Genomic DNA, 14,107 nt, shown 5'->3' with positions numbered 1-14,107 from the left:
GAAGCACAGATCAGACATTGGGCTGCGCTCTGTGTGTGCATTTGCAGTTTCATAATCAAAAGCACAAGAGTCATATTGAGATGGAGAAACAAAGAAAAAAAACTGCCAAAAAGTATGTGAGGATAAATACAAAACCCACAGCTCTGTATTAGATTTAATGTGATAATCTAATATAATAATGCATTGGGAATATTGCATTTCAGAAAACCAAAGTCGCAGGGGCCATGAGGGTACTGCAAGACAGATAGTCTTCACAAGGGTTTCTAAGAGGATTGCTGTATGTTAACTATTAGTCTTTCACTATCCAGCCTCAATAATTACATAATTTTCTGCTCGGCATTATGAGCAGTGTTACATTAGACCTATAAACAATTATAATTGCAATAACCCATCTCAATTACTATTATCTCTTCACTCCATAAAACAAACCCCCATTTATGGGATGCATTTCCTTTCCACTAAGGAAAGAAAAAGTCCTTTTAACTGGCCAGTACCTCCATGGATACAAGGCTAAGATAAGAAGAAACATTACAAACACAGTGTAGCATATAAATACTCCACCCTGCACCCTGGAGACATGGAGTGTTTTGTTTATTGTCTCCTGATAAAAAAAAAAAAAAGATTACTCTATTTAAATCATCTATCTTTTTATTTTTTTATTTTATAATTGATTTATTTAGTCAGGCGTCCTCTTTTGTGCTGTACACAAAAAACGTGCATTTTTTTTTCTATCCTTTTGGGAAAAAAGTGTGTAGGTGTGTTTAGTGGTAGATTTAGAGATAGGTTTGAGAACACAGACATGTTTGTGGATCAACTCTACCTCAGCTGATTCCTCAACTGATCCCACCCCCCCCCCCCCCCCCCCCCCCACCCCCCCCCCCAGTCGCCAAGCGGATTTTTCCCATCTGCATCAGTCTGTACAGGATATTGTATACAATCTGTTCTGTATTAAAATAGTGATCTGTGCAGTGATGTGCCTCAGCAAAAACAAAAGAAGAAAACAAATAACTAGGCTTCATGTTCTGTCATGTGGGACTCTGACACATTTTTATGTGATAGAATAAAGTAAATAAGCAGCAAAAGATCAAGTCCTTTTATTGTCTGATAACATTAAAATTAAAAACGATGCAAATACGCTTTCCAATTGAGAAACAGAAACAAAAGTAGAAAGACATATTTACAGTGAAGAATGTTAGTGTTTACGCAAAAAAGCCAAGTTTCTCTGCGAAGCTTCAGTGAAAAGTCACATGCTTAAAGAAGTACCTTTATAATTGAAATAAAAAGAAACTAGTAAGTAGCCTTTTAAATTACATTAAAATCTGTTTGACTACAGTAAAGCTGATACATTCAGCTGTTTAACACCTGCAACCATTTTAGACAGTTAGTCTTGATCAATTGTTCCTTTTTTTTTTTTAAAGATAACTGTTCAATGTGCAAAGTCACTGGGTGAGTTTACCCAGAATGAAATTAAATCGATGAAGAGGTGTGACATATGAATAGATTAAAGCCAGTTCACATATGTTTGGGGAAAAAAGTAGATGATTTCTGTTGACTGTTCCACATAGATGAGGTCAGGACCACGCAAAAATGACATGTAATTTTTATACAACCTACAGATAATCATAAAGTCAAACTGCCAGCTTGATAATCTCCTGCCTAAGCTCTGTTCGTTGCTCCACATTTGGTCAAGAAACTGGCACTTGGTCTTTCACTGGCAACTTATGCTAACAGCATTAGCTTTAGCATCATTGTCTATTCTACATCCATGTCACAAAGGCAGATCTGCACTGGACCCCACATTAGCCTATTAATGATAATAATACAAGGTTGAAATTTATTACTCAATGGTTTCTCTTGTTCCCACGTCAGAGCAATTTTTTAGGGTCATCACACGTAGAGCTGCTAACACTCGAATGTAAGCTAATACTTGCACAAAAAAAAGGGAGTACACACACTCACACATGTTCATTCATAGTGTTTTAGGAATTCTGAGACTTGTGATATTCTATAAAGTTTAAGGCTCCAAATGTTTGTTTATTAAACCAATTTCCCTAAAAACTTTTGTCTTTACAATAATGGTACAACACACTTAGCTAAGCTTAGTCACATGACTGTGTGTTTGCGTGATGACTAACATGAGCTTGTTAGCAGGAATAGAAGTAGAGGCAGACGGTCAGGTTGCACAGATTTGCCACTATCAAGCAAATAGCACACTGAAAGAAACATAAACAAGAAGATGCCAATGTGATCCAGACATTGTCATGATACCTGGCATCTGCAACATGTGCGGGGTTAAAACATAGATGGGTTCTTTCTACGAGAAAAGCTGTGTTGTTTTTTTTAACACATTACCACTTGCCAGTATTTGACATTGGTTCAGAAACCACAAGCAAGTTATGGTTTCAAACACATCCAAACAATCTTAGGTTTCAGAATGAGCTGCTCTCTGTGATAAATGTTAACTTTGGCAAAAAAGGATGTTGCGAAAATCCCTTCTTGCTTTGCAAAGACTTATAATGAATTCCTTAAATCCCTGAAGGGATAGTTCAGCATTCTTTGGTATACATTACCAACTACTAGTACCAATATTGATACAGTGAACATTAGATCAAATAGCAGGTCCTGTGGTGGGAAATGATAACAAGGAGTGCCATACAGAGCAAGCTATTCATTTAAAAAATGCTGTCTATACAGCTTTTCTGATAGGCCACAGATAACTTTTTTACACTTAGCATATTGCTTCTTTGATAGCTATGAAGATGCTTGTATTATTTATACTCAATCTGCCTGATTAGAAAAGTGTGTTCAACATTGTTTCACAAAAGTAGCATGACCAAAGTAATACACCACAAAAACTTTAAACACCACATGGCAAAATCAGCCAAACACTAGTGCATTGTGTGGAAAAACTGGAATTACTACTTGTAGTCAAGAGTTTTTTCTTTTGTTTTTACAAATTTTCCTTCAGCCATTTGACATAGTTGTCTGTCATACGACGTGCAATCAGAAAGTCAGTTGGCCACACAGTGAACATTACTGCTCCATGAAATCCTGTGTCGTAGTGTTCATGCGTCACCTCAACACCGGCAGCACGGAGCCGTGTGGCATACATGATCCCATCATCTCTGAGGACATCATACTCACAGGTCAGAATGTAGGCCTTGGGCAAAGATTTTAAGTCTGTATCTGGAACCAGCAAGGGGGATGCCCTTGGGTCAGCAAAAGACCGAGACGGTTCATCCATCCCTGCTGCCTCCCCCCTGACTCCCTGTGACACAGTAGGAGCGCTGTAGTTGTATTTACTGTGGTATGTTTCTGGCAGAAAGGCGCTCCAGTTGACAAACTTCAGGAGGCTGGAAGACTCGGGGCTGTTGTGGGTGTTTGCCATCATGGCTCTGAAGAGAGCTTTGTCACTCGTGAAGTACTCACTCCAGAACCGCACCATAAGCGTGCGTGGTAGGATGGGCATGTCCTGATTCTGCTGGTAGGAAGGTGTGTTAAGGTCCAGAGCCTGCAGCACTGGGTAGATGAGCGCTTGAGCCTTTAGCTTAACCTTTTGTCCAGGCTCCTTCTGCAGCTGAAAGAACAAAAAAGAGAGATTAATGCCAGTTTAGGAAGCATTCAGTGCAGTTTGGGTATTCGTCACTCTAATGAAATGTGAAAGGGATGATTATTTATTCAGAAACGAACTTGCATTCTCTGATCAAACGTGATCATTGTGCTTGTTTACAGGATGCATTGCTTATAAACTTCTGTTTCCTATTTGCCTGTCTCTAAAATAACCTGTAATGCTGTAAATGCAGACGGCGGCAATTCATGGTTATACAAGCTAATAGTATGGTCTCTTAGCAACTGCTGGGGTTCTATGTCCTTGTATATCTATTAACATGCTTCAGGTTACAACATCTGTTTTTAATAACCACAAAAAGTCTCCTTTTCTTTGAGAATTTTCTACCAGGTTGTTGCATTTTGTGCAAACTAGCCTAGCAAGTGGATCTAGGTCAAATGAATGTTTTTAGAAATAAAAAAAAATTTTGTCTTGCCTTCGTGAGTAATTTCCAAAAATCAAGCATATTAATAAACATCACGTCCATTTAACTCTTTCAACTAGTCTTGAATATCTATTAAAAGTCCTAAAAGAAAAAAAGTGCAATCGGATGCAACACTATAAGTTTTCCCTGAACTTAAACATTAATAGTAAAGGCTGAATACCTGTTCAACGATGAAAGCAATTCTGTAGCTTAATTCACATTAAAATGGATTATCAGAAAAGCTTTTTCAATTCTCAGAATATAGCTCATTTATTTTATTCATAAATAAAATTAATAACAAGATGCTTTTTCATTTTCTGATTATCACTAAACTTTTGTTATTCAAAGATAAAATGAATAATAAATAACCCAAACTACATTTTCATTTTCTTTGTCAAGACTTCTCATTATGTAACTTAATCAAGATGATAAATAAAGAGATATTTAAGTTTTAATTGTCAAGATACCCCATCACATAGTTACCAAAATTCAATTTGAAATACCAAATTTGAAATTAAAGTGCACAGAAAGGCTTTTTTATGTCAGTCACAGCTGCATTATTTGACTCATAAATAAAACTAATAATTGATCACCCTTACTGCATTTTTATTTTCATCCTCAAGACTGTTCATTTTATGTAACTAAAAACAAAAAAGAAGACAAAGAGGACATCACATTTTCTTTTCATGCCCATGCCTGCAAAAAAAAGTCCAACATTTAATGTCAATGTGCAATCCCAAGTCAGTGCCAGGTGCTTGCCACGTGACCTGGATATCTGGCTGCCTTATTCCTTAGTTTTTTTAATCTTTTAGTCTTTTTTCCCCGAGTGCTTTTGTGAGTTTGCTCCATTTAGTTTTTGAACAATAAAGAAGCTTTTTTACTCCGTTCACCTATTTTGTTTTTCGGTCTGGCATTTTTAGGCTATAAATGAATTGGCTTGAAATGATGTGTATGTAAAGTGACCTATGACAACATTTTTGTGAAGTGGTGCTATACAAATAAAGCTGAACTGAATTGAATTGAGTTTTGGGTCTGAGTTTCATCAAACATGACATTGCAGCCACTAATGGATTGGTCGTGGTCACGGTTTGAGTATTCGCAGCCACTCTGTCAGTGTTGAGTTGATTCCAGACCGCTTGCTCCAATGCTGTTTTATAAATGGGATGATGTGACATAAGACCTCAATCTCATGGTGGAGCAGTGGATGAGTTATCATGGTGAACACAAAACAAAATCTTTAATGTTCTCAGAAGATGCAGAGAGTTGTATTATTGGAGTCTTGGGTAGCAGAGTCCACAACTTGAAGACACAGAATTGTTGAGAAATGTTTATCAGAGTTTAGTAATATAAACTATTACTCTTATTGTATTACAATAAGCTATCTTATTGAATTATTTCTTTAACATTTATAGTGTGAAAACAGAGATGTTTTCAAATAATGATTTTAAAGACTTTTTTCATTTCATTGAGCAAATTCCATGTCTTAGATAAACTGTAGTTTTAGAAATGTGTTTGTTTATTTGCAATATGAATAGATGCAGTTTTGCAGTCTTTACTGCAAAACTGCAGGTATTCATAAGGTAACTTTTCTACTGTTTCTCACATCATTCACTAGATGCCTTTCCATTACCCGCAGAACTGCACAGAACCTAAATATTGCACAAAAAAAAAGTGGTTATGAAACACCTACATTTCGAAAAAAAAAACCTCTCAATTTTACTTTATAACTTCATCATTATAAAGTTATTACACTTTAAAGAAGCAGTTTTTCAGATGTTTCCATATGCAAGTATTAGGGCTGTGGCGATATGCTTTTGTCAAGATTCGATTCCATTCCGATTTTTTGGTGCTGATTTGATTTAAATTGCGATCCTGATGATTTTTTTAATATTTTTGATTTTTGTAGACATAAAAGGAAAAAAAAAGTACAAATTTTTGGCAAGTCATTTTTCTTCATTTCTATTAAGAAAAAAACAACACAGTAGGTAGACCATCATTCTGCTGCTATCATGCCCAAGAAGACAAGTAAAAAGATTTAAAAAAAAAAAAAAAAATGAATCAACAAAAATCTTACAATGGATTATTTTGATTTATTCTAAAATTGTGAAGCAAAAAAAAAATCCTGGTATTCAATTTTTTTAGTTTGATTTCCCACCCCTTGCAAGCATATTACAAAAGCGTAGTTGAAGCAATTTTATTTCATATGCTTGAGAAAAATATAACCATCCTGAAAAGCAAACAGCAGTGAAATGTAGAGTTTTAGAATAAATTAGAAAAGTAAATTGGGGAAAAGGGTTTAGAAAAGCTGTGGAAAATCTTCGTGGAAGACCATCAAACAGAGCTACAAGGCTACCTGGCAAAAGCCACAATTCTCGACAGAAATTTTAGGATCTGTGGCTTCTTCCCTAAAAACCATTCAGTGGAAACACCTGCAAATCACAGTTGTAGTTTCTAAAAATGTTATAAATATTGCTTTTATTTTCTGTAACGCAAATGCAGCTACTGGTTTTAATCTTAGTCATTACTAATAATCTGACAGACAAGAGGCAATGCACTTTATCCTCACAACAGACATTTTTATGACAGCAAGAAGATGCTGATTCATAAGAGGTGAGACAAGTATGTAGTCACGTAGTGTTTCATAAAAGATACTACTAAAAAAAAAAATCACAATAAATGAAAATAAAACAACCAATATCTGCTTTTTTTGATACGTAACACAAATGAGCCATCAGGATTTATTTCTACATTAGAAAAATCTGTAGTAGTCACAAGAATTTATTGTGTCAGGTTTCAGTCAGGACTGTTGTGGGGGGAAAAAAAACTTTATTTTGTTTATTTATTTATTTATTTTATTTTTTATTTTACCAGTGTCTAAGTCCTGTGTTGCAGTGTGTTTTCTTATTAAGGAATCTCAAACAGTTTATGGAAGCTCTGGACTCTGGACACTCATAAAAAGAAACAAAACTGATTAGTTTTTACAGCAAAACAGCATGCAGCTCATTCTCAGCATATGTGCAGACTGGCATCTACACTCCACTTAGAAGCAATAAACTAATCTGAACGTAAAGTTACTGTTACAGTTAAAAAAATTAAAAGGTTAGCGTTGATTTACAGTTATTACATGACAGCTATACAGCACCAAGTGTTTTCAGTTAAGCTTTATTGCTATATTAGTACACAGTAAAACACAGGCTTTGAAGAATTCAGATTCAAAGTCTAAGCTGCATCAATAGTAGTTCAGTTTTCTACCACACCCAAAGTTGGACTAATGAACTAATGAACTTTACTGCCTTATAGAAATGATCACCAGCCAGTAGATTATGTTATCAGTCTAGATTGCGTCTGTTTATTTGCTCATTGTCCATACTTGTGGTTTCCACCATGATGCAGCCTTATCTAACTGCACAGTTTGCAGCCAAGCGGAAAAGACTGGATTTTTTAGCTATAAGGCTTGTTTCCATTTTTCTCTACACCTCTTGTCTTCTCCACTACTTCTGACTGTTGAGTAAACTGGCAACAAGTCTTTTATTCTTTGACATCACGAATAAGACGCAGTTGACTTTGGGAACACTTTTTGAATAATATATTGGCCATCATTGTACTTACTAATTGCTTCTATTCTTTAAAATGTGAGGATATGAAGTCATGATAAATCAGGGACATCCAACCTGATGGTAGATGTTCTTACGTAAGAAATTCAGGATAGAAACAAATCTTTTACACCCCTGGAGTCTTTTTGGGGTTTCTGCTTGAAAATGACAAAAGCAAATAGAATGGTTTATTTCTCTGTGATTACAGACAACATATAAACAATCTTGGTATCAAAATAAAAGTAAGACTTGTGGGATTTTATTAGAGGGGAGATCTTCATTATGAACACCACTATTTTGAAGTGATGATGGAACGTTGAAAGAATTTAAGAGTTTCCTCTTAGTCTAAATACTTTCTGTATTCTATAATAAATTAATGTTTTGAAAATGTACTTCAGTAAATAAAAATCTCCAGAAAACCATGGCTCAACATGTAAACATCGCCTGTGGAAAGTTTAATGAAGCTGAAGAGAATCACATCAAAGTTATAGAGGATGGCTGGGCATCTTTCAGTTTGGCACAGTTTGGACCTTTTAGCACAATTTGGCACGTTTTTGGTAACATCTGTCAAAAATAAAAGTGTGAGGACACAGGAGTGTGACAGAAATGTCCCTGATATGCCAAGCATCCATTTTGCTCATTATGCTCATACTTCCTCGGGTTCCTTTCCCTCCCTTTGAAAATCCTGAGTCATTAAAAGTACCTGACATCATTCTGGTTTTCCAAACATAACTGATGCAGGTTAAACAGGCACTTTTAATGAACAGCTGATGGAGGTGGTGAGGAAGTATGAAAAAATAAAGAGTTAGACATCCCCGCATGCACAACCCCCACCATGCCACAGAGGAAGATTCATGTTAAATATGAAATAGGTCAATTCCTTATTGCTAAAAATGACAAAGATTCTTCGTTTCCATGAACCTCCAATGATCTTGTGTGATTCCAAATACTCGTCTCTCTAATGGAAATACAAAATTCACTTTTTTTAATCTGTAAGCATATTAAACAAAAATATTGAGGCATTTAATGCACATTTCTGCTTCATTTCTGAATTATATCTTTAAAGTAATTCCATGAATAATAATAATGGCCCTTATTGCAATGTAAAACCTGCTAATGGGTACATAACGTAAAAAAAAAAAAAGCACACTTAAACCAGGCGTGATATTACAGTTTATTTCGTGCAGTGGGCTTTTCTGCATTTCTATTTTTACCTCTCTGTAGAATTAACAGCCTTCTTGCAATGTAGTTGTGATACAGTTCAAATGCTCTGTCAGCACCATGAGGAAGTAGACTGGGATCGACTAACTTTCCCAGGATGGTGTAACGCTTGCAGAATTTCCTTCATTATCTAAGTTTGAGAGCTCTGTAACTAAAGCTTCTCAAAAAACTTTTCTTTTCCTTCATTATTCTGACATATTATGTACGTCTGCCACTTGTAGTGTGGTGTTGTTCTCTTTACCCACTGGAGTATCTGTTTGGCACATTATTGAGAACATATTGGACTCAAAAATATTATTGTTCAAAGGCAATTTGTCCTCAGGCCAATGTCAAGCCAAATCTCCTTCATGAGATTTAAACATGACATTCCCCAATATCTAAAAACAAAAAAAAACTTAAAGATCCTAAAACTCAAAACAAGTGTTAATAATTCTGTAAACTGCAGGTGTTCTTCCCAAAAAGAAAAGACCACATGTTCTTAGGTTTCAGGGAATACAAAGTTATCTTTCAAGTACAGATTTATCAACCTTGTCCAATGCGCCCTCTTGATAGATGTTCTCATAGGTGGACCAGAGAAAGATTTGAGTCTATAAAGGCAAAATAAATTCAATACCTGCTGGGAAACTGCAGCTGCAAGGTTCCCACCAGCACTATCGCCTGACACAGCAACACGGCCTGGGTCCACAGAGTACTGGGCCAGCACCCCCTTCTGGAGGAAGTGTTTGACCACACGGTACACGTCCTCATATGGGATGGGAAAGTGGTGAGCTGGAGCAAGGCGGTACCTGCAAAGAAAGAATGGTGCAAAATAAAAACTGATGCATATACAAACATGAACTCTGTAAGCCAGGAGCGCAGAATAAGCCCAGGAGAGATAAACAGTTTTATATTTCAAAGGCAAAACTGGTGACCATGTAAAGCTGAACTCGCAATGTAAAGACTGTGGTTGCAAAATGTTTTGTCTAACTGTGAGCAAAGTTATTTTCTTAGACTTAAACAGAGTTGTTTGGGTTTTATTTCTCATGTTATTGAGCAATGGTCAGCATTAGCATAGTGCAATGACTTATTATTATAAACAAATATACCTTTCTCTGTCAATAACTATTGCTGACATTTGGTCCAATACTTTTAAAACATCTTACATTAATTTAAAATGTACACTTCCAGTGACAAATATCCTGTCGGTGTCATTTCCACAAATGTTTTTTCTGTGATTGTTCCACATGCCTGAACTTCATGAAAAAAGGGAGACAGGAATTCAGATTAACCAGATAAGGTAATAACCACAAACCAAATGCACTCCACTCCCAGCTCTTCTGCGCTGCAAGTCAACGAGCGCAATCACATTATCGACAATAAAAATATTTTGACTCAACAACCGAATCCTTATCTTCCACATTATTGTGGCAAATAACTGGGAGAAGTGTATTGCAGGACGAGACAGCAGTGGGAGGATAAAGTTCCAGTACTGATAAGCGGCAGAGCCAGACGTTGCATTGAAAAACAGTTAAGTGTTGATCTGACAGCAAAAGACCTGACAAGTCCCAAATGTGACCCAGTTGCATCATTGCTGCAGTGCAGCATGTGAATGAAAAGGAAGTTGCATGAGAAAGAAAAGAGGTTGCAACTAATAAACATAAGACCTTTTAACTAATCAGTTTAAGAAGTCCATTTGAAATTTCTTGCCTGTGTGACAGTTAATTATTCTTTTAACGCAGCAGTTATGTTGTAGCAGCTGGACAAAGCTGACAACAAAACGAATATATACTCACTCCACAGAAATAACTACAGCATCCAGTTCAGTGACAATTTTCCTGGCCAAGAGATCGTATGGACTCATCCCTGTGCAGAAAAGAGAAGAGTAAAAAGAAAGATTAGGCACGTGATTCTAATGCAACACAAAGCAGAGGACACATCAGCTAACATAAATGCAAAACAGCACAGAGAGAGATCAACATTACTTCCACTGTGATTGTTACAGCCATTCAACAGATTGCAAGAACAGCATGAAATATGTCAAACTGCTTGTCATGACTTAACGTTTTGGATTAGCAAGGGTTACCACCCTCTGAGATTCCCACCGCTCCAGCAGACGGTGCGTTATTTCCTCATGCAACTGAAAGCTTTATGTGTTTCATAGTTTGGGCATCATTTTTGATTCTGTAATCATGCTGGTACAGAGAAGAACAGTCAAGTATCATACCACTCGATGGGAGAACATACTTAATGAGAGCCATATGTGTTATCAGTCAATGCTCACAGTTTTCATTTAGTGTGATGAATAAGAGGAGAAGAGAACACACGAACTTACGGGAACTCCCCAGACACCATCCTCCGCCATGCAGGTATATGAGAGCTCTCCTCAGCTCACTGTCAGCAGCCTGGTGTTTTGGCTGGTACACTACCACCTCTACTCCATCAAATTTTTCTTCTGTAACCTTGACATGCTCATCAGACACTGGTGCAATCCTTTCTATCAGCGTAATGACGTACATTACGCCCATGTAGTCCTTTAGCCCCAGTAATTCACTCAAGTCTGCCTGAAGAGCAAAAAAAAAAAAAAGATAACTTAAGTTGTAAAGAAACAGATGTTAAAATAGACATTTTTCATTATTAAACTCATAAATGTATTAAATTCAGTGTTTCAACTCCCCCTGCAGTGCAGTCTGCCTTCTTTTTAGTCACCTTGCACAATATGATAAACACATGATATTCACAACAGAGAGGTCTCGGATGCAAAACTACTGTATGTGGAGGAGAGGGGAAGCTAAAAGTCACATGAATCTTGCCTGATAGAATGTCAACAGTCCCTTAAGGTTGTTTATTCTCAGAAGTCCCAGCTAAAAGATAAGTTATAAAGGCATGACACAGCAGATCAGCTGATGTGCATTTACCACAACCCAAACAAATGAATAAAAACTGTCCTCCAGTGCAAGGTCAACGTGCTGTGTGTACAACGAAGACTGTACATGCTTTTATTTTCAGTGAACAAAGCTAATCTGATCACTTGCTGAAGTGAAAACAGTAAGTTCTTTCAATAAAAGAGTCACTGTAAACTCCAACGCAAACACTCAGAATCTAACTTCATGAAAACATGTTGAATGTTTGCCTTTTAATAAGAAGACATAGCATTTGCTGACAATGTCTACACCATCTGGGATGGTCAGCTTTCTCTGTGTCTGCACAAATTCAGGGAAATAATTCAACTAAATGGAACATAATTATAACAACAAACACAATGTCATTATAATTTAATTATGTCTAAATGCTACAAACTTTTTCTGTCAATTTTAATATTTTTATGCATGTCCTTAAAATGCTGCAACACCTTGAGGGGTGGAAAGAAATATACATGTTGACCTACTGCAAAGGGACTGCAAAGTAAAGACGATCCTAACTCTGTTGCAGTTAAATATCAGGTGATGCTTCAACCACCTATTCAAAGCTACCTTAAACCTGCAGTAAGTCATACTAGCTGTACTTCAATGGATAGTAAACCACAGGCGTCTAACCTCATAAACTTTCTTAATAGGATCTATTATTAGAACAGGTGAGCAGGACTATACAATACATGGATTAGCATCTGACATAATCTGGTGTAGCCAGCATGTATATCTACATCAGCAAAAAACAATGTTTAACCTGTTTTGTTATTTACTCTGCAAAGGCAATTCAATCTTGCTTGTTTCTGTCATTTTAATATCTAACTAAAGTCTCAGGCGATTTAGCAAAAAAATAAAACAATGTTAATATATAAAGAAGCCATCAATGAAAAATAAAAGTCTCAAAGGTTTTGTTTAAAGGAACGGTCAACATCAGCAGACCTGAAATTCAACATTGACAAGAAAACTTGTGTAATTTCATCAGTTCTTTTTTCTTTCTTTCTGTTTTTCTTACCAGGTGACTGAGAGTTCTGAAGAAAGAGTTGGTCAGTATGAGTTTCCATCTTTCCTCTATCTCATCAGGAATTGGCTCGTAAATATAATAAGCGGTTAAAGAGCAGACAGCGACGAATAAAACGATGCTTCCCCACCTCATTTTCCAGCCACAGACTGCAGGGTGCAAACAGACGAACTGTTAGTTGCGCTTGTTAACAAGTCGCTCCGGTTGCGCCACGCAGCTTTACGCACCGAACCAATTTCAGATCCACACGAGTTAAATATTACAGCACGTGGGTGGTGTCATTTGATGGTTATCGGCGTGCATATTCGGAGCTTTTCTTCACTGCTCGTGCGCGTCCCGTAATGCATGTCTGTCTCGTGGAGCAGCAGAATTAATTGAGGTGTCAGTGGAGTGGAGAGAGCGCGCACGCGGTGAGCTCACGAGGCAGAACCGTCCCACCTTGGCCCGCCACGCAAATTCCTCAGGTGCCCTCTATTCGTGTGTGTAAGTTGCACAGCACGCGCATGAAACTTTGTACCAGAAACGGATCTGAGCTGCAAAGACATCAGAGTTTATTTAACAGCGACGATTCGTGCACTTGGAATGATTCTATGCGGAAAAAAAAAAAAAAAAAACTACAGCCACATTTGGACTCTAATATGAGATCCCTTCACAGACAACAGTAATTTATACCCAACTTTATCACCTATCAGTTACTGACCTGTGATTTCTCTGGGGAAAGTTACCCATGTTGAATTATAAGGTGAGAAGCTTTCAGCATTCCTGAGACTCAAACTGGTCAAAGCAAAAGACTTCATGCTGCAGATAAATAGCTATGGTTGCAAGGCAGCTTAAGCTAATTATATTTGGTGACCGAGCCAGATAGATGTCAGGTTTCTTGGCAGGACTGACAGTCGAAAGCAACATGACTCTGATGCACACACACACATCTAAAACACTGCAGGAGGGAGTGTTTGGTGCTGCAGACAGTACAAAAAAAATGCGCGTTCAGGAGATGATTTTTTTGTCCTGCGTATGCACGTGATTTATTGTTTCAAGAAAACCAGCTTTAATTTCTCTGGCATCTTTGAGTGTGTGCAATGATAAAAGCTGTGACCTGACTCATTGTCAGCAAGTCTGCACAGGTGTGAGTTTTGTGTTTTCAGGCATTAAGAAAGTCAGTACTGAAAAACACATAAAATGTGTAGATAATTTTTTTTTCTTTTTTTTTTTTCTTTTTTTTGGCATTAAAAATGTGGCGTTTTGTCTTATGGCTTTTTCACAAAACTAACATATTTACTTTGCTATAAGCTTTTGTAGGGCTTTCTCATATTGTTGGAAACTGCCAGAAAAAAAAAAAAAAAACAAGTTGCAAGAGAC

The 14,107-nt window shown here is 36.9% G+C and overlaps 1 protein-coding gene across 2 annotated transcripts; it reads right to left on the bottom strand.

Moving 5' to 3' along the window:
- Positions 1-1,197: 1,197 nt before the first annotated feature.
- Positions 1,198-13,540, bottom strand: aadac (arylacetamide deacetylase). 2 transcript variants are annotated; one of them, XM_079245803.1, is made up of 5 exons: positions 13,449-13,540; positions 11,157-11,385; positions 10,618-10,687; positions 9,459-9,630; positions 1,198-3,577 (listed from the first exon to the last, which is right to left on the bottom strand). In XM_079245803.1, the coding sequence occupies exons 2-5, from the start codon at positions 11,347-11,349 to the stop codon at positions 2,951-2,953; spliced, it is 1,062 nt and encodes a 353-aa protein (XP_079101929.1). In that variant the 5' UTR covers positions 11,350-11,385; positions 13,449-13,540; the 3' UTR covers positions 1,198-2,950. The 2 variants fall into 2 exon arrangements, with proteins under 2 accessions (XP_079101929.1, XP_079101928.1); XM_079245802.1 differs by lacking the exon at positions 13,449-13,540 and adding an exon at positions 12,743-13,074.
- Between the last annotated feature and the right edge of the window lie 567 nt (positions 13,541-14,107).

This window comes from Telmatherina bonti (assembly GCF_933228915.1).
Source record: "Telmatherina bonti genome assembly, chromosome: 9".
NCBI classification, from domain to species: domain Eukaryota; kingdom Metazoa; phylum Chordata; class Actinopteri; order Atheriniformes; family Telmatherinidae; genus Telmatherina; species Telmatherina bonti.
This window is presented reverse-complemented; position numbering and strand designations above follow the sequence as displayed.